This window comes from Protopterus annectens, chromosome 5.part1 (genome assembly GCF_019279795.1).
Source record: "Protopterus annectens isolate FY-2018-M chromosome 5.part1, PAN1.0, whole genome shotgun sequence".
Classification (NCBI taxonomy): domain Eukaryota; kingdom Metazoa; phylum Chordata; order Ceratodontiformes; family Protopteridae; genus Protopterus; species Protopterus annectens.
The window spans coordinates 358,235,562-358,257,879 of record NC_056736.1 but is presented as its reverse complement, the minus strand read 5'-3'; the positions used below and the strand labels follow the sequence as shown (position 1 = coordinate 358,257,879).

At 37.7% G+C, this 22,318-nt stretch overlaps 1 protein-coding gene across 1 annotated transcript in view; it reads left to right on the top strand.

Annotated features, from left to right (window-relative positions):
• The window catches only part of LOC122803422, a 533,519-nt gene that overhangs the window by 355,685 nt on the left and 155,516 nt on the right, over positions 1–22,318 (top strand). The window contains exon 7 of the mRNA XM_044073034.1: positions 5,059–5,303. Within this exon, the coding sequence (XP_043928969.1) occupies positions 5,059–5,303 (245 nt within the window). The remainder of the gene's footprint in view (positions 1–5,058; positions 5,304–22,318) is intronic.

Sequence of the window (22,318 nt, the reverse complement as noted above, 5' to 3'; positions counted from 1 at the left end):
GATGCACCAAATGGGGAAGAGAGGTGATGACTTAGGCAATATTTGCCTTTTTTCTTTGGACCTAAAGCAATGGCTGAGGTCATGAATTGGCTCCAGGGTGAATTACTAAATGGTCCAGTCATCTTTCTAGCTTGTATTTCATCATTAAGAATGTTTAATGCTATATAGTCTTCCCCAGAGTATATTTTAAATTCTTGACACTCTTGTTTTTGAAGGGAGCTCCGTATTTTCATGAAAAGCCACGTGAAAACCCTTGCACTAACATCAATGCTGTCTTGCGATAAGGGTAGAACTCAACTTTATGGGCAAGTACATCTGCTTTAATTGGTAAGTGTGTTGTCTTGCTGCCGTTGTGCCCATGCAGAAGGAAGGCCTCAGCTGGCTCGAAAGGAACCTGTCCCCAGAAAGTACCCTGCTTGCTTGAAAGTGAAGAACTTATCTTGACTAAGTCCACCTTCTGTAGGTCTAGGCTGACTCAGATTTTGCCAACATTTAAAGACTCTGGATGTTTTTTTCCACAGTGTGTACATGTGTGAGGGGATTTTGCCAACATTTAAAGACTCTGGGTGTCTTTTTCCACAGTGTGTACATGTGTGAGGGGATTTTGCCGACATTTAAAGACTCTGGGTATTTTTTTCTGCAGTGTGTACATGTGTGAGGGGATTTTGCTGACATTTAAAGACTCTGGGTGTTTTTTTCTGCGGTGTGTACATGTGTGATGGGATTTTGCCGACATTTGAAGACTCTGGGTGTTTTTTTCTGCAGTGTGTACATGTGTGAGGGGATTTTGCCGACATTTAAAGACTCTGGGTGTTTTTTCCGCAGTGTGTACATGTGTGAGGGGATTTTGCCGACATTTAAAGACTCTGGGTGCTTTTTCCGCAGTGTGTACATGTGTGAGGGGATTTTGCCAACATTTAAAGACTCTGGGTGTTTTTTTCTGCAGTGTGTACATGTGTGAGGGGATTTTGCCAACATTTAAAGACTCTGGGTGTTTTTTTCTGCAGTGTGTACATGTGTGAGGGAAATGGCAAGCAGAGCAAAAATACTTCCTGCTCTTGAAAGTTTTGTGTTCTAAGAGTCAGGATTGGTTCCTGGCTTGTTGGAAGATGCTCTTTCCATTATGACACCTAATCATGCATTGGGGTGGCACTGATCCCATCTTAAGGACTTGTTAACTGCTTTAATTTCCCGAACCTTTGGTCATAACCTAGCCAAGCCACCCTGCAACAAACATGATGAGCTTCTGTAATAATAAGCAAGAAATCAAAGGCAAGGCCAGTTGAGGATAATTTTCAATAAGGACAGCCAAGAGTATTAAGTAACCTGCTGCCCAAGACTCACAGTTTTTTGGGTATGTTTATTGTTTGAAGATTTGCCTAATGTACCTAATGCTGCTATTAAATCCTTGTTCTCTGACTTTCTGGCTTACAGTAACCTTTGTATCCCATCAATATCCTCCAAGTAAAACATGTCTATGTATTCTCTGTTAATGATTTTATCTTTAATGGCTTTGGCAATGTGCGCCATTACGTGTTACGGGGAGGGAGTGCTATTTCCCACTGAATAGTCATATACATTGGCTACTGAGGACATTGGTGCCAACATCATTGGAAGTATGATTTCAGCATCAGAATTAACCCCTGAGCTACATATTTTGTCCCTACAACTCCCTGCACTGATTGCCCTGAACTGGATGAGGAGGAGATGGTCACTTATGGGATATTAAAAGCTCCTCCATCCCTTAGAAACCTTGGGGAGACAAAACCTTTTTCTAAAGCCACATCAAATAACCTACCTCTGCTGGCATCTGAAAGACAATCTAAGAATTATTGTAGTTACTCTTTCTGTGAATGATTCCCATAATTTCCCCGTCTCTATTCTCTTTAGCAAGGGGACCTTCATTACCTGGTTCATCTATGGCAGGTGCTTGGTTGGCAGCCTCTGATTGAACTTTCAGTTCAGGTGTGATCTTGGCAGAAGTTAGAGGTCTGTGTCTATTCTTCTTGGCTGCAGTTTTAGCTGACTAGGAAGAGTCTAATTTTGCTGCCATTCAACCTGTGTAGGACCCCGATGGAACTTGACTACCCTCAGATTCTAATTCATGAAATAGGGTTTTAGCCTCAGAATTTATTCTGGCCCATCCAGATTTTAGTGACTGCAGGGTTATAGCACCTGTGAAGAAGAAACAAGGAATCAGTAGTAAGCTCAGAAAGAATCATTAATTGCCAACACTGTGATGAAGAATATAATGTGATTACTTCCTTGTCTGAATCAACTGGAATAAAACCGCAAACTGGTAGCACCCCTGATCTCCCCCAAAAATGCACAATCAAAGTAATCTTTTGATATATCATTATATTAAATTAATATAATTTTATTCTGATTGGAATTGAAATTGAATCAAGTTATAAAGTTAAGCTGAGGGTGTGTGTATTTATTATTTTAATTTCTGTAGGAAGCCCAACAATAGATTGCCCTAGTTTGGCTTAACTAACTCAGTAAACATAAGGCACATCTTGAATATATAACCAATATAACCTTGATTTATAGGAGCGACCCTGATTTCACCCAAATAATAATAATAATAATAATAATAATAATAATAATAATAATAATGTATATTTTATTTTTTTTATATAAATCACATTTAATGAAGGCTGGTGGAAACTGATGTCTGGCACATCACAGTCAATGATAACAATCAGTGTTATAACTTCACTTTCTTTTTTATATTATTTGCAGTTAAAGAATAAACATAAATGTCCTCCAGCCATTGCTAACTTAAGTGGCACTCATTAGACTATTATGGTGTAAATGTTCTGCTACCTGCTCAAAATAACTTCCCTGCTAATAAATTATATCAGTACTGCTTATGTTAACTTGGCGCCAAATGCCACAGTAGTGTAGAACATGAAGTGAGGAAAGCTTCAAGTAAACACAACAGTGAAGTGCTCATGCTTTCACTGACAGGAAATGAAACAAACTACAACAACTCAGCAAAATGGCATTAACGCCTAGACCAAGCACTCATCCACAGATGAAAATGTCATACATGCAGACTCTTCATCCTCATCCTATAAACATCCCTTTCTATTCATACAGGATATGTATTCATTTCATTCTCTAATTGTTTCTTTTGTTATAAGAACATCAAACAGGTGAGTGTGACTCCCAGTTAGAGCCAAGCCCCACCTTAAGAAGTAAAACCTCAAACAACACTGCAATAGAGAGAACTGCCATCAAACTCATTGTTATCTGCCCCGCTCTATTCTTTCTTATGATTTTTTTGACCTCTCCTTATAACCAGTTTCAAAACATCAGTACCAGGAAGAGGAGGGGTACAATACTGCAGCCAAAGTACCACTCATACTGAGTATGACAGGATGGAGAACAAGAACAACTGAATAATATATCCTCCAGACATCAATCTCACAAACCAGAGGAATGTACATTTAACTTTTTTTTTTAAAAACTAAATGGAAGAAGACTTGCCCAAATGGTTGGTGGTAATGGGCTTGTCCGCCAATGGCACAAGTGTACCGAAAAAACTCTGAAGGGGAAACAGACAGCAACAAACCAGACCAAGATCAAGACTGGGTGGAAGCCAATCACCTGAGTGATCTGCTCACAACTGATGCTGGGTGATAAGGCAGCTAGCACCCCCACTGCTGTCAGCCAGGTCCTAGTGCCAACAGCATTTGTTTAGGCAAATACTTTATTCTCACAAAATCTCTTTCAGAATCAGTACTGTAGATATAAATAGGGTTGCCATGTATCTGTTTTTATTTTTGTTGTTGTTGTTGTTTTTCGGCTTTTCCCGGTTAGGGGTCGCCACAGTGGAACTCCGGACTGCTAATGATTGGCAGTAGATTTTCACGAACGCCGAGGCGCCAGCTCGACGTTCAACCTTCAACGAAAGCACGCCCATTTACGCATGTCTTTCGAACACCCACCCAACTCTGTTTTTGTTTTTTTACTATCCAGAAATCAAACTGATTGTTCAGTAGTCCAGAAAATATTGTTCATACTCTGGTATCAGCAGATTTACTATGCTTTTTTTTTTTACAGAAAAGCATAGTAAATCAGCAGGTTTACTGTTCTTTTCCATAAAAAAAGCATAACAAATATTAAAAGAGGATGTGCCTGCTCCCTCTGATGTGACTATGATGCCCCAAAATTGGCGGAAAGTGGGCAGGGAGGGGATGAGATGGTCGGGGTTTGGGAGGTGTGAAGAGTGTGGACTTTGCCTGGTTTTGATCACAGTCAAAGGTGGCAGCTCTAATTGTAAAGCTGCAATTGAAGTATTTACTGTTATGTCTGATTCCTCATGAATCTACAAGTAATCATTTATAGTAGTTTTTGACTTTTATTTCCAGTATAATCTTCATTTTAAGGAAGATCTTCAACGGTTTGTAAATAAACACGTTGCTTAATATGTCTTTTTTGCATATATTTTTATTAATATTGTTAGCCTACACTAATGGGCATCTCCATTTTGTCAATCTTCATGTGTGGTTTTGTAACTAATTTTATTTGTATTTGAATGCACACTTATTTGCATTGATATATAGCAGTTTGGTTCTATAGTACATACCTCTATGAGTACTCACTGACTTTATTTTCTGCTTCTTCTGGCTTGTACTTTACTATGTCTTATATGTTGCTAATTTTCTTGGATTACTTTTCTTGAGTCTCTGATTATGCTTTCTACTTTAAGTCTTCATTCTTCTTTTAACTTCTCACTTACCCACTTGGTATAGAAGAAGACAATAAAAGCTACAACTACTTAACCAACAATGTTTCTTATTTTTTTAAATTTAGTTAAGGAAAAATGCCACATTGTTTGAGAAATGCAATCATTCAAGATGAAGAATTGAATAAAAGTAGCATCTTAAAAAATGGAGAGCTGTATCTCAAATTGTTTAAAAATACTATCAAGTAAATATTATAAATACTCTTATCTGTTTTATAGTTTTGTTAAAGAAACAACGTCTAATGTTGAGCAATGGATAAAAAATAGCTATTTAGGGGTAACAATTCACTTTTTTTCTTTAGGGCTACAGTCTGTAAATGGAGTGCGTGCTTTATACATGCTGGACGATAACTATTCACTGCAGGAACCATCACATATTTTTCCTGGTTATGCTTCACTCTCTAAGCCCAGGTGGTCTGTGACAGGACTAGTTCACGCGATGAAAAATATGCATCCAGTACATGGCGTTGTGCTAATTTATCGTACTCTGAGCATTGACAGAACACTCCATGTTTACCTCATAGCAAATGATCATTCTGTTGAGCAGGTAGTACCAAAGAGAGCTTATATAAATTCCTTCTAGTTTTCACAAATCATAATTGACATGTGGCTATTGTAATTTGTTATTTTGGAGTTTTAGTATTATGCATTTGAAACTGTTTAAAAGTATATAACAAAACTAATCCATACTTTTCTTGACTGTACCCTAACATTTAACTCTGAGCACAGTTTTTGGTCTGTTGTAACACATGGACAAGATATGAGTATAATACGCATAAATTTCACAACAAATCTGAAAGTGTTGTGCCGTATGGATAACAGAACATACAATAGGTTCAAGCAGTCATGTATGAGATTGGGTGGACTATCGGTAGTTTATGCTTATGTCTGTGATATTGCTGCAAGGTACAGCTGTTTAGTTAATGAGCCGTGATATGCAATAATAATGCCTGAGGACATTAATAATAATAATAATAATAATAATTAATAATGCCTGACACATTGGACTCATATGATGCATGGTTGAGGTACATAAATTCAAGAGCTGCGTGCCTCATGCCCTTGTCAGTCTAACAGGTGAATCTGATGTACATCACTTGAGTGTTTTATATAGACACACACACACACACACTCACACACACACACACACACACACACACACACACACATATATATATATATATATATATATATATATATATATATAGTTTTATATATATATATATATATATATATATATATATATATACTTTTTTATGTGTAGATAATTAGAATATGTCCTATGTATAAGTATTCAGTATTCATTTTCTTACACAAGACAAAAAGTGGGAACATGGTGTGTGTGTGTCTCTGAGCATGCACATGTCTGTGTGTGAATGTATGTGTGCTTTTAAGACAGAGGTAAATCTCATCTGAAATGGCCACGTAAGACTCAACTACTTCTGCCTTTAAATAATTCAGTTATGTTTGAACTACCTGAGTTTTGTGCCATTGAGTAAATAACTATAAAGTGGCTTTTATTATTGCATTATTACATAGTTAAGATATGAGTTATGCTGTATTATTTTCATGACTGGTAGGGAGTGGTAATGACAAAATAGTCCATTCAATCATGGTCAGTTAAACACCTGAATTTCTGAACCTCAATGTTTTCTGTAAGAAGGCTTCACTCCTGCACAATGTCCATGCATGGGAGTCCTCCTGCTCCTTGCCCAAGTAATTATATTCAACACAATGTTTGCAAAACCATAGATAAAGTTACAGTTTCCATAGGCCAAAAAGCTCCTTTTGATCACATGTCCTATTCAAATGACCTTTAGTGAAATGGCCATCGACCAGACGGCTGAATTGCATTAAAGCAGTTTAAACAAGCAGCTTTAAATGATCAGCAGACTACCAGGCCAGATCATGCCTTTAGTGTCAAAATGTATTGTCATAAAAAGAAATTCGTTGTGTAGTGTTGAGCCATGCATACCTCTCAACTGTACAGATTTTCACAGAATGTCCAGATTTTTCCTTCATATTTTTAGTCCAATTTTCATAAAATTGTGGTTTTCTGGCAAATTAGTGGCAACTCATTAAATATTGAAGTTAGAAAATAATGACAGACATTTGAGTTTCAGATTTCATACCCTTTAGAAAATGCATGCTAATACAAAACCTGTTATTGTATCAACTTCTAAGTTTGTAAGAGCAATATTTAAAAATTGTTCCTATTTTTGGGCCTTTGTTCCACTTTTATTTATGTCTTTATCCAGATTTCTTGCTCTAAGAGGTTGAGAGGTTTTCATGCATACAAGATGGCATGGGACTTGGAACTGGTGTTTTGCTTTTGAGAATTTTAAGTTAAGCTTCTAGGTGATAAGAGAGAAGGAAGATAAGGCTGGAGGGTCAAAGCTCATTTCGACAATTCTGGGTTGCATTCATTCTAATGGCGGACACATTATAAATGGGCATTATCAGTATTTAACACAAATCTCCTACCTTATCAGTAGTATTTTAGGGTGATGAGGGACATTTTTATGCCAAGCTCTCTATGTAGCTGAGTGGGTCTCAGAGTTGCTGAGTATTTTGCTTTTGTAACAGAAGGGATGTGCATCCCAATCTGCAATCTGAGACAAGACTGTACCTATACCTACCTCAAAGGCATTTGTGCGCTAAGAATTGTTTAGGAAAAATGGAAACCATTAATATTGGCTCTGAACACAGGATGTCTTATAGTTGCCTAAAAGCTTGTTCTGCTTCGAATATCCACTTAGTCTGCAAGAGAATCTTCCTGTTGGTAAAATAAATCTGGGGGCAAACAATGATATCAAAATTAGGAATTCATTTGTAATCACAGCTATTCAGGCCTCAAAATGTTTTGCAGTGATTGGCATGGACTACATTTATTCCAATTCCCTTTCTTGGCCTGTGGCTTTAATATCCCCCTGGCCTATTATTATTTATTTATTTATTTGACATTTGTTGACAAGGAATGTCTGACTGAGCTTGCGCCCTTTTTCAGCAGAGGCCTGGGGAGAAAAGCTCCACAAAGTATTACATAAACCATAAAAATGTTTACAAACAGTACAGTATACATGAAGTAATATAAACATGCATTATAATGCTTGGATTCCCTCGTGTAGCTTGAGAGTTTAAAAGGTATTATTTACAAAAAGGCCAATAAAACAATATATTAAAGTCATTCATATGAATCCAGTACATAAGGAATTCCCCATTTAGAGGGGAAGTAATGGCAATTAACTCAGAGTTTAGGGTAAGAGTACTGAAAGTACTGTATATCAAATCTTAGTTCTTACAGGACACAGCATGTACATCAGTAATCAGAAGCAGAGGGGAAGTTGATAGAGACAGCAGGTGATAGAAAAAGGTTAAGTGTGAAGAGAAAAAAATGGGGTGACTATGGGTAAAAAAGGGAAAATTAGAGATTTTTTTATTTAATTTATAAATAAGAGAAGAGAGTAGTAGTAGTAGTTAGAACCAAGCTAAATCTTAGAAGGGGGAATAAGCTAAGCGGGAAAAGATGGGAGGGAGGTAAATATGAGTAGTGGAGAAATTTAGTGAAAAAGGTGTTAGGAGTTAGAGTTCTGTGGGTAGAATTAAGTATGAATTGAGAAGGAGCTGTATGCAATAGGGTCAGGTGATTAAGTTCACAGTAGTTGTATCCAGGAGCAAGTCCAGGTATTAGTAAAGTGGACTTTTAGGGCAATTTTAAATGGGTGGGGCTGTGTGATAGATCTTGATTTTTAAAGGTACCTTATTCTAGTGGATAGAAGGAAGATAGTTGTAAAGGGTTTCACCAACTGATTTTTTTAGGTTTATAAATGTCAGGGAGGTTTTGGCTGGTGCTTCTAAGTTTTCTAGTTGGGAGGTAGAAATTTAAGATGTTGGAAATGTTAGGGCAGAAAGAGGGTTTGTAGAGGATGGAGTGGATAATACTAAGTTGAGAGAAAAGGAGTTGATTGGGGAACTCAAGCCATTTCAGTGTTTTCAAGGCCAGGCAGTGATGGGATTTAGACTGAGAGTTGGCGGTGAACCTACCTATTTTGTGAAATGTATTTTCTGTCTTATTCAGTAGTGTTGCCTGAAGGTTAATGAGGATTTGGGAGCCATAGACAGGGTAGGAGATAAGCAAGAGAGAGAGAGTAACCATCTTGCCTCTGGTGTGAGATATCTTTTGTTACGATATAGTAAGCCAAGCTTTTGGTTAATAGTTTTGATACAGTAATTTATATGAAGGTCAAACTTTAGTTTATCATTAGTTATAACCCCAGTAGTTTGGCATGGGAGTCAACATTGATGGTAGTGTTGTCTAACAAGGTGATAGTGAAGGTTGAGGTGTTATGAGAGCGTGATTTAGGCAGAAACAGTAGTAATTTAATTTTCTTAGCATTGAGTATTAGCTGGGTATTGGTTAGCCAGATCTCAATATTTGTAAACGTTTGCTGGGTTTTGGAAAGCAGGTCTGAGAAATAATCAGAGGAGGTGATGACTGTAGAATTGTCTGCATATTGGATGAGAGTTGAGATGGGGCAGATTTATAAAGATTGTTAGTAAATTGTTGAATAGAAGAGGTCCTAAGATGAAGCCTTGGGGCACACCTGTAGTGACTGGCAGAGGACGGACAATGTAGAAAGCCATCTAACAGATCGTTGCCTATTGCCTATTAGACAGGTAGCTGCTGACCCAAGAGATAGTGGATGAGGACAGATTAAGTTCAGTTAGTTTAGAAATGGGCAAAGAATGAGACGTAGTATTGAAGACCGTGGGGTCTATATTATAAGCACGAACCCCAAAATAGGTGAACGTCAAAAGAGCGACACATAAACGCTGATCTACAAAAAGAGTGAAGGACGGAAATTCCAAAACTCACAACACTGAACAGATTCCCGGAAGCAACAGCACCATACACGTAAGTAAACCCAAAGTAAACAAATACAATGGAAAACACTTTTATTAATGTTTTTGCAGGCCCCCTGACACCCCCCTACTTATATATACCAACTCCGAGACCGCTCTACAGTGGGGAAAAGGATATATTTCCTTATCCCCACAATCACCCTGCTGGCCAGGGAAATCCGCTCGGCGTTGTGTCTTTCGGCATTTCCGTCCTTCGCTCTTTTTGTAGATCGACGTTTATGTGTCAGTCATATCGGGTTCACCTATATTGTCTTTTGTCTTTCTAATATAGACCCAAGGACATGGATAAGTCCAGGGATAGGCAAGAGACTAGTTTGTTATTGTCTCTGGATTGCACAACTCAATTGGTAAAAGCAATGAGAGCAGTGGAAGTACTATGGTTCGGTGAAAAACCATGCTGAGTGGGTGTTAAAAGGATTTGTAGTAATAGGTGGTGTAGTAATTATGCATGGACACATTTTTCCATGATTTGTGAGAGGGGAGAGAGAATAGCTATAGGCCTAAAATTGGAAATTTCTGTAGACTTTCCTCCTTTATGGGTAGGGATAGTATAGAATTTTTCCCAGATGGATGGAACAGTAGATTCAGACAGTGCATGATTTATCAGAATAGATATGGAGTATGCAATGGAACAGGCGGCTATTTTTAGGAAGTATGGTGGCAAGTTGTCAGCAGAAGGAGAGCATGGCTTTAGGTTTTGAATACATTTTTTGATATAGGCAGTTGATACAGGTTGAAGAGAAAAAATGGTTTTGGGCGGATTGGGATGTTTTTCAGAGTAAGGGCTAGATGAATCAGAAGCAAGGGTGGAGTTAAGAGGAGATCTGGAGGTAGAAGGCAGTAATTTACTAATGGTATTGATGAAAAAGTGATTGAAATGAGTGGCTGTTTCTGTGGGAGATAGTTTAGGATCAGGGTTGGGAGATGGTGGGTTACCTGGATGTAAGATGTGGTTAATTGACTTCCAGAAGTCCCTGGGGTTATTATTGTGATTAGAAGTGGATTGCGAGTAGATGTTTCTTTTATCAGATTCTATCATTTTTTTAGTTTTGTTTCTAAGTTCTTTATATTTTTGTATGTCTGAAGGAGATTTTGATTTAGTCCATTGTTTCCATGATTATATAGCTGAAATAGCAAGCGTCTGCCTTGCCTTACTTCCACATCATTATCAGTTAACCTAGCATAATGCAGGGGGGAATTAAAATTCCTTGGACTTTAGAGAGATGGCTTTCTGTATCTTTAGACAATATTACTATACAACAAACTTCAAAAATGACAAAAAACTGTTGAAAAACAAGACAATCACAAGCAAGCCTAGAGTGGAAATCAGACAAAATCTAGCAGCCCAGTTGTAAGCGCTTTTTCCACTTTATTATAATGAACTTCTTCAGACAATTAAAACAACTGTTACTCCTCCGTTTTATACCTTAAGTAGTCACATAATTAAAACAGTCACATGATTAAAATCCCCTGCTCTTAATAAACCTTTAAGATTTAAAGGTAAAGCATTAGAAAAATATATAAAAAACATATGAATCATGTTATATATAAACATTTCTAACCCAAGTGCATTTGGTCAATATAAACATTTAAAATTATCCAGAAATATTTTCTAAATAATTCATAAATTACAACATCCCTCATCTAAGTAAACTTTTCATTTTAAGCAAGCAGGCAATTGAACACTGGTCATTTAAACCTGGAAAACAATAAGCATTCGTATACAGTTGCCACCACAATTCTTTTTTCTCCAACTGTAATTCCGTATTACCACCCCTTTCATTAACCATTATATGGTCTATTATATATATAACATGATTTATATGTTTTTTATATATTTTTCTATTTTTGCTACTGATTGTTTTGTTTTTCATTATTACTATACAATCCAGGTAGGCTGCTGAATGCCTAGTATGTGATCTAAGAATGTTTGTAGAGCAGACTAAATGTTACAGCTGCTCCTTGGAGTCAAAAAGGCAGGACATCATAATGAAAGCTATGCTGGGAGCTGCTTACACCCACGCAGGCACACTTGCATATGCTTACTGTGAGTTACATATGTTTGCTGCCACTTCTATGTGCTTATGTGTGCCTTATTCATTATGACAGTACCACTTTGATTGAAGGAATCCGGTTAATGGCCCCATGCGAAACACACATTCACCTTTACATGTTTAAATGTTGGCTTTACAGCATGGAGACAGTCATTCCACAAGAAAATGATATGTGCTATAGTCGTACTTGAACCGGGAATGCCTTTACGTTAGGCGGATGCTCTAACCACTACACTATTGGTGTTCTGCTTCATTTATATGTATACCCATGGTTCATAGCTACCCTAACATATGCCTCAACGCTTCATTTACACAGCAGGCATCCATTCTCCTGCTGGGAAAACCGCAGTACTACACATGCGACATTCCCTATTCCCTACTGCTCTGGACCCGTGCTGCATGTTTACTCACTCCAAGGATATTCAGAACTCCAAAGCTTATAGTCCTGGCACAGGGTGTTCATGTGGTCATCTGGGTTTAGGCTTCTCCAACTGGAGACTGGAACTGCCCTGTACCCGTTTAAAAGTCAGAATTACCACATGGACAGAGTTAGTCCCAATGTTAATATTATACCTGTGTTTACAGACGCAGGGGTTTGGACACCTCTGACCAGATTATTATGTCAGCACTACATAATATGGGGTGGGGGGATTCCACTGGTGTTTCCCTTCACATTTGTTACAAATGCTTTATTGTGACTATGTTCATTCATATATATATATATATATATATATATATATATATATATATATATATATATATATATATATATATATATCTGTCTGTATATACACATACATATACACCTACATACCTATTTACATTTCTCATACAGTTGAATGTCCACCGCACATCCCCACCGCCTTTACCTCCCTATATCCGAAGGGTATTATTCTGGCCATCACATAATATTAGCAGCCCTTACATGGCTTGGACCCAGAAACAGACACACATTAGTCACCGGTTTAACCACACTACACCATTCGTGGTACATTCCGCATGGATGGCAGTTAGGATATATGACTTCACTACAGGTATTCAATAGTACTGGCAACAAATGTAACAGTTGGTTGGTGTACATATGTGTACAGACCTCTCAAACACTCAGGGACTAATTTCAACAGGGACAAGGCAAGGACAAATCAGGGACAATCACGGACACTTTTACAATATTAGTACTATTAACTTGAAATGTGTTGACAGATTCAGAACATATGTATTAATACTTGTTTTCTGAAGTTAAAAGCGTCTATTACTCTTAATTATTGTCATTATTCATTCAAGTGTTATTCAACACCTTTCCTCCGAAGGTCACTGGTTTTAGGAGGGATTAAGAGGCTGGCCAGTTATTGTGCGAATGCTCTGATCATTGGTACGGTTGCCACATTTTCCTATGTCCGGGATGGGATATATTCGGGACACACCAGATTATTTAGGCCAACACATACCCACGGTCAATACAGGGTTTAGAACTTTTAATTATTTTCCTAGATGAGAGCTTATTCCTGTAGCAGTTTAGTTGCTTATTCTGTTTCTTGTAAGAGTTACATATTTTACATACAGAAATAACTGTTTTAGGCAACTGTTACATGAAATATGGTACATAGTTATTTCCTACAATCACAGGACATTTGCCATTGTATCATTCTTGGTCAGGACACACCTACCCAAACAGGGACTGTCCTTCACAAAGTGGGACAGGAGGTACCCTGCTTACATCAGCGCCTTAATCACCCTATATCCAACTGCCACTATGCGAATGTGTAAAGTATATTTTCTCGATAATTCATGTGGGGAGCCGTGCATCACGGGCAGGTGTTTGATCCTGGGTAGTGGGTTCTGCATGACCGGCTGGAGGATGAGCAGTCTCGTGAACCACTACTGCACATACAACTTGTGTCCAGATGTCTACAGGACTGGACATCGTGTTGTGATACCAAGTCTGATGTTTACACAGGATACTTATCCCATGAGGGATATCCAAAAATTGAACAAGCCAATAACCTTCGATTTTTTTGGATTTACGAAAATGTGATAGGGTTTTACATGCAAGGGATACATAGTTTGCAATCCTGACACTGCCTAGGGTGACACTGCCTACTAGATATGAGTAGTGGTCACTATGTGCAGATATGGCTGCGCCAAGCTAGCAGCCCGAGTATGGCTGGATTTGGTGGACATTCAGGAATGGGGGGGGGGGGGTGTGCAGTACAGGGGATGATGGGTATTCAATTATGCATCCAGGTATGTTGTAGTTGGATCGCTCAGTTCCGTCCAGACCATTATGTGGGTATGTGCTGGTGACATTTCTGTACATGTGTATCGCACATTTTAATATTCATATGTTTGTGTGATTGTGTTCTACAATATGGCCTGTCAGGTTGTATTGCGGATGTGTATGTTTGTTCTTTGTGTTTCTTTCTGATTCACCCACTGCTCCCTCATACACCTCCAGTTCACCTATTGTGCATCCAACACAGTCTCGCCTTTGCGGATTATTACATTACCCATCCCCCCACACCCATATTCCACACACTCCATCTATCCCTTCTCTGGTTGATGGCCCATGGCATGGTCAAGGGAACACATTGCATACACTACATATCTCTGATACCTGTATGGTTGTGAGGACTACCCTAGCATTTTTCACCTTCCATGTGCTGTGTACATCATGCACATAGGTACACGCAAATACTTATCTTTCATGACATGGTAGGTAGACCCGGGTAATACCCGTTCATTTTTGACACATCCTGACAAGGACGGCTTGGACCACAAATGGGCAGATTTTGGCCGAATGCTCTGACCATTGGTAGGGTTGCCACCTTTTCATATGGCCAGGATGGGGTATATTCCGGACACACATCAGATTTTACAGGCCAACACATACCCACGGTCAGTACAACAGATAGTACTTTTGTTTTATGCCTAAATGTAAGCTTATTGTTGTAGCAGTTTAGATGCTTCTTCTGTTTCGTTTACTTGCTTATTCTATTTCTTGTAACATGTAGGCATGTTACATATGGAAATAACTATTGTATGTGACTATTACATGAGATGTGGGGCATAATTATGTCATACGGTCACAGGATATTTTACATTTATAATGGTTTGGGTATGGACACAACTGCCCAAATGGGTACTGTCCCTCACAATGTGGGATAGGTGGTAACCCTGACCATTGGGCTAGACTTAGCTATTGGCAGCGCGCTAACACGATGCGTTTCGCTTCCACTTGGTATAACTATCAACACTGAATTAGAATACGGGTACGGGGTTTTAAATGTCATTTGTTCGAGGGATGGGGACTCGATATTCGGCTACATGCATTTGTGTTTGCTTCTTATTTTTGTGTTCGCAAGAACTGTCTTGCATGCTTTGCATACATTTCAGTATCCACGGATACTGACAGGTGCAATTACTATTGCAGCCAGGCTGTAATATTCAGCATTTTAGGTTGCACGTAAACAGCCGTCATTTCCACGCCTCTGTGCGGCGCTTCGACACGCCCCATGCACTCGCGCATGTTTCCTATGCACATGGATGTGGCGGCAGTGCGTCTTCATTAATATGCATATGGCACTACTGCACCATCTGCATGCCGCACGGTCGGCGCAAACCTAACGGCGGCCTTGCGTCGAGCTTCATGATTCCCGGGCACAGTCTCCTACATTTACCTCTAAACATACTCTCTCAAGCATCAGTCTATTTTTTCATAATAATTTAATAAGCAAATTCACTCTCTTGTGTTCCATCTTAAGAAGCACCCATTATAAATGCACAGAACTAAATAGACCTAACACATTATCTTCTTTTTACAAAAAAATTAATTTCTCTTAATAGGGTTTAACCTACCCCCTCCCCCACCCCCGAAAAAGGTCTAAAAGTATCTTCTTTTTTTTTAGAAAAGAAAAAACTTTTCCTATATAACCTAATTTTGTGGTATAATGGTGCTAAAATCATATTTTTTAGAAAAGAGATTAAAAAGACTACCAGGTATCCAAAATCTTTTGTATATCAACATTAATACAATCTAGTTGAGTCATAAATGTCTGCTCCCCACTTAAAGTTATCCAGAAAATAGTAATTTTATCATGTAGAAACTGAATTTAAAGTAAAGATGATATAAAACCAAAAGTGACACACTTTTGCATATTAGGGACAATCCCACCTTCCATAATATAGTTTTAACTCCCTGAAGGATAACACCAATATAATATTTGGAGTTAAGTATAAGACTGAAAGCCTCAGCATAAGAAACAAAATAGTGGAAGAGTAAAATTATGGTGCTATTTCCCATAAGCATCCTTACAAGATCTTAAACATTTCTCAAGAACAGCATTCATTACCAAGTTAAACAACATTACACTCAGTAGGTAGCCTGTCTGACATCTCAGCAAATTTTAAGTTTATAGGCCTAACACAGAACCAGATGCAGCTCTAGGTGACCTAGGCAGTTGCCTAGAAGCCACTGGCTCTGCCACAAAACTTACATTTCTTCTTTAAGGACACGTGCACATTTAAACATCAGAATGCATAACTTTTAAGATGACCACAGATTTGGATTGCTATTGCTGTCCCGTTAGAACAGGTCAAACAGGAAATAAACACAGGTGTGTATGTATGTGTAAAATTTCTCATTTAGGGATAGCAGGTTGGTTAACTTATTCAGGCTCAAACCCTATACCTAGAATATAGGACCCTAGAGTCTGACCCCTCTGCACCAACTACCAAACTGTCATCAGCAAGTGAGTTTCAAGGACTGTTGAGTTTCAAAGAATTTTCAAAGAATGTTGAATTTATGTACATTTTCAAAGAAGGTTGAGTACCAGTGCATTTTCAAAGAATGTTGAGTTTCTGTGCATTTTCAAGGAATGTTGAGTTTCAAGGGAAGAGAAATTTACTGTTGCTCATACTAAGTCTGTTTTCAATGTGTAACTGTTTTGCTTAGCAAATGTCCATCATCAGTGTTTGTGCTATAAATTTGGAAAGCAATTTTAGTAGCACAATGAGTAGCACACTTGCCTTTGGTGCAGAAGGATCTGGGCTCAACTCCCACACCATATAGATGGAGTGCTGATACTGTAGTACCCCCTTTAAGGGGGATGGGAGTGCTGCACTCCCAAGTGTGTCCTCCTTTGGATGAGGTGCCTAGTAACTAGGAACCTGTTGCTGGTTTGACATCCATTTCCAACTGCAATAGTACCAACTTATCATTTTTTAATGTAACATGGGCAGTTTGTTCTTGAACGGCAGCAGGCACAGAATTTTTACATGAAACACTGAAATGTAAAGTTGTTTGCCATCAGCAACCTCTTCATTAGTTATAGAGCTCTTTAATGTGAGAGTTTAAATCATTCTTGACACAGTGTGGTGGTTGTTTTGTTATTTCAAATTGGGTTGGGGCCATAACACCACCACTATTAAGCCACCCTAGCATTAATTTAGAATAATTTTTAACTTTTTAATAAAAAGGGTGATGCTTCTGGTTTAGAACCTTGAATAACATAATGTTGCTTTGCTAAAATAATTTCTGTTCTAGTACCTGCAAATGTTTCTAAAACACTCTCACTTTTTAGCCAAACATCAGAATCTACAGACTGTCAGGAACTTCTGGAAGAACCTCATATTGATCAGGAATGAATGGAGGAATGGTTAAGGAGAGGCAAATTCAAACCAAGAGATGAAAGGTTAATATTGGCAGCACAAGATAGTGGGCTATGTACATGTTGGTTTACAAAGCCCATTGAACATGTGGGAGAAACAGACAAATGTAGGTTTTGCAAAACAGAACTGGAAACAGTTGCACATCTCATTGCTGGTTGCGACATACTAATGACAGGAGGACTGTATACTGAAAGGCATAATAATGTGGCGAGACTGTTGCACTGGTGCAAACACTATGGCATTGAAGTGGCTGAAAAACACTGGAAACATGAGCCACAAAGCATCATAGAAAATGATGAAGTCTACATCATATGAGATCATCCATTGCCAACAGTTCAAAAGATAGATGCTAGAAAACCAGATATAGTGGTCCAAGAAAAGAACACAAAAGTAGCAATGGTCATTGAAATCGCCACACCCAGTGACTTCAGTGCCCTATGTGCAGAGAGACACAAAGTTATAAAATATCAGGATCTGCAAGCAGAAACAAGAGCAATGTGGAAGAAAAATACCCAGATAGTTCCAATAGTGGTAGGAGCAACGGGTCTTATAAAAAAAAGTCTACAATCATATTTAGGTATGCTACCAATACATGTAACTACGTTTGAATTGCAGAAGGAGTCATTACTGGGCACAATGCAGGTGCTGTGAAGAGCACTTTTGGCTGACATCAAAGAGTAAAACAATACTAATTTCATGAACTTTAATCATACTTTGACTTAAATGGGGTCCATTCCCGTCACGGTATTAGAAACCCAAACGATTTGGAGAAATTAAAAAATAAGGAAGCCTCATAGTTCTTCCAAGGAGAAAAAATACATATATACCTTTTTGCACTGATAAGTTGTTTTTTCTACAAAACAAAGTGCAGTTTTATGTTTTACCTTCTGAATATTCCACCATTGTGACCAGTTTGCATTAAAGTCAATTAAAGTGACTACTTGTTCCCATAACATAAGCAACATATCTTTCTATTCTATTGTTTTTCTACCCCCCCATCCAACTTTTTAATACCTATATCAACCGCTAAACTAGACAGATTGCTAACAAGCTCACAAAACAATGACATATGATCAGTTATATATACATGAATAAGAACAGACTAAATTAAAGAAAGATAATCTGTATAAGAAAAATAATCTACCTCTATGCACACACACACACACACACACACACACACACACACACACACGCACGCACGCACGCACGCACACACACACACACACACACACACACACACACACGCACGCATGCACGCACGCACGCACACACACACACACACACACACACACACACACACACATACACACACAAACAAACATCGCCTATCTGGTCTTGTCCAGGCTGCCAAGGTAGCACTACTGGCCTTCCCCAACAGTAAGGGTCGGGTAGTAGTAAGTGGCCATCTGAAGTCCTCTGGAGTGGCCTATTCTTCCTTCATCAGGTTTTTGCAGCCTCCCCATAGCTGCCTTGTAGGGAGAGAAAGTATTTATGCTGACACACATGACTCCTTTTTCCCTGGCTCAGCAGGGACAACCTGCCCAACAGTTTGGGCTAACACAGCCTCTACAAGTGGGTGATACACTCAGCTAGTATTGAATGCCAAGCAGCCCCACTCCCACATAAAAAATAAACAAAAAAACAAGTGGCAGCTGCTTAATCTTCTATTTCCACATTCAGTCCCTCAGACACCCAGACAGCTATTCATACAATGGCCACCTGGACCATACTAATGGCTTCATCACTTAATGCCACTATACCAAGCCAAAGCCTCCAAACATCTTCCATTAATTGTTGACATTTGGATTGGGTAACTGACAAAACATAAATGAGAAAACTGAATTTATTGTACATAAATATGATTACTTTATCCTCCACTTGTTTTATTTAACCAAATAAAAATGTTTAAATTAATTAAAATGTATGGTTTCACATTGTTTCACATTTGAAGAGACTGCCCAGAGTATATGATATGATTGCTTTTAACACTATTTGCCTACAGTGTGATTCTGGGCAAGTTATTTAACCTGACAGTGCTCTGGAGTTGACTCAGAAAAGGAACACTTATGTTCAGTGGGCTTACCAGGTTAAAAATAAATAAAAAAGATTGAATGTTTTAAGCTATAAGCAATGCTATGGCAGATGGCAGAGCAACTTTGGAACCATATTTTTTCTGCAAAGGAAAGTGTTTGAAAATATTTTACTTTGTATCAATACCATTTTAAGAAACAGTATGCCACACATGAATGAAACTGTAAGGAGTTTTAATGATGTAGATTTTACACGATCAGAACAACATCTTTTCACCTGCACAAAAAGCTTAGGATAAATATAAAACAAGGAATTTCAAATCATTCTCAAGTTATCCACCTCATGTCTAGCCCTTAGTTTTACAGTTTCAAGTGAAAGTTGAGTCTGGAGATTTTTTTAATATATATTTTCTCACAAAAGTGTCAGGCAGCACTTTTATGACTTGGCTCAAGTCATATGTGTCAAGTCTTTATCTCAAATTCAGACATGTTAGGTGCAAACTTTGCAAGACACTTTGTCTTTCTTGTAAACCTCTGTAATACTTGCTAATGTTTAGGAAAATGTAAGATATATGAAGCAGGCTGGGAGGTTGTTACTGTGGATAGTGTTGGTTACATCAGAAAAATGACAGACATCTGATCTAATACTTATAAAATAGTAACTTTGGCAGAAATTAACATGGCATATAGTAAAATTAATGAAGCTTGATTAAAAGTTACAATTTAGATATTGATAGGCACAACTTTTTATGGTGCAATTTCCTAAAATTGGATGTCTTCCTGGTATTCCAAAAATACACTAAAGTTGCAGAAGGATTCATAAAGATCACCATAAATCCCAGTTTTCATATTGTGGTGATTCAAAGACAAATTAGTCACAATGAGGACAGACCTCATTATCAGTAATTTCCATGTCTATGAATTGCAGTTATCTACTGTGAAGTATAGATCAGCACATGTTGCAGAAATTAACTGTGTTGATGGCATAGATATGTTAACAGAGGCATACCCCCATTCATTCTCCCACATACAGACACAGACACATACACACAGACATATCTGCCAGCCTCTCTATGCAAGAAATCTGGACAAAGCCAGAAATAATGGGGAGAAAAAGGCCCACAAATAGGGGCAGATTTTAAATATTGTTCCTATAAACAGAAAGTTGCTAGAATGACAGATTTTCCATTATTGTATATTTTCTGATGGATATGAAGTCTAAAACTCAAATGTTTGTCATTATTTAGAGTTATTTAGTGACTTCAGTCCTCAAAGATTTGCCAGAAAAACACAAATTATATGAGTAACAGACCAAAAATAAGAATCAAAAATCTGGAAATTGTAGAACACAACATGTGCTGCATCTTTAAGAAGCCTTTCAAGGACTGAACGTGCATTTTTGCATAGTGTTGTATGTTTTTAAGTATTTTCTTGAGCTAATTGTTGCTGATCTATGATTGATGGGTTTGGGTTTGAATTCTTACATATAAGATATCTTTGTATGTGGATGTATTCATGGTCTGAGGAAGCTATATGCGAAAGCGCTTACCACGTTTTTTAAGATTCTGCTTATTCTCATTAAAATGTTTTTTATGATACAGGACTTAGTGACTTTTGTTACTTTGGTCGCTCCTTTGTTGCTTTTATATTCGTTATTGTTAAAGAGAAAGTTATTCATGAAAGAACGAAAGAAACAATAAACACATTCCCATTTTGAGTCTACAGCCAAAACAGCATAAAAGAAGCACTTGCCACACAAGTTATTCTGAAGAAAGTCATTTAGTACTTCAAGCTGATTCCAGAGAAGTTAAAGTAAGATAACAAGTAATTGGAAGATATTATAAAGTAATGTTGAAGTTATCAGGGCACTATACAAAACAATATTTCATTTAAAAGATTGCCAGAAAGAGCTAGCAGGTGACAAAATGACATACTGGCAGTTTTAGATGTGTCATGTGATGTACTGCATATATATTCATGGAGGTCCTTACTTGGATTTCAAAAATACAAGCAAGGTGTACTATATGCATCAGTGCACTGCTTGTAACAGGTGTGGCATTCCATTTATAGATGGACGTCAGAAAGAATTAAATTGGGAAATGTGCCGCACTTTTACCTCTTTTCTGGGACTAAACAAGTCTATATATATAAAAACTGAGATTAAACATTATTTTTATTTAGTAATTTCTTATAAATATGACCATTTTTCAACCTGACATTGACAATTTTGATACATTTACTTGTATGACTTTTTGTATGTATTAACCTTAGCTGATGGTGAATTTAATTTGCCACGATTAACATGATTATACTGTTTTTTATGGCTTATGTAAACAAATTCTATTTTATGTATTACTGCTCTGAATAAGTCTTATATATTTATATTAAAGTGTTTTGCTTTTTTTCATTTGTGGTTTATATTTATTATTAAGCTTCTTGTTTAATCACTTGTGCTGTTGCTGCTGTGTTTTCTTTTGATTGAAAAAAATAGTTAAGTTCATGTTTCTGTGCAAGTTCACCTAAGCAAAATCTATTCCAGCTGCCCTAATAAACTAAGAAATAATGGAAATGTCCACACAAGGTGGACTCTTTCATTATGATGTCCTGCCTTTTTGACTCCAAGGAGCAGCTGTAACATTTAGTCTGCTCTACAAACATTCTTAGATCACATACTAGGCATTCAGCAGCCTACCTGGATTGTATAGTAATAATGAAAAACAAAACAATCAGTAGCAAAAATAGAAAAATATATATAATAGACCAGATAATGGTTAATGAAAGGGGTGGTAATACGGAATTACAGCTGGAGAAAAAAGAATTGTGGTGGCAACTCTATACGAATGCTTATTGTTTTCTAGGTTTAAATGACCAATGTTCAATTGCCTGCT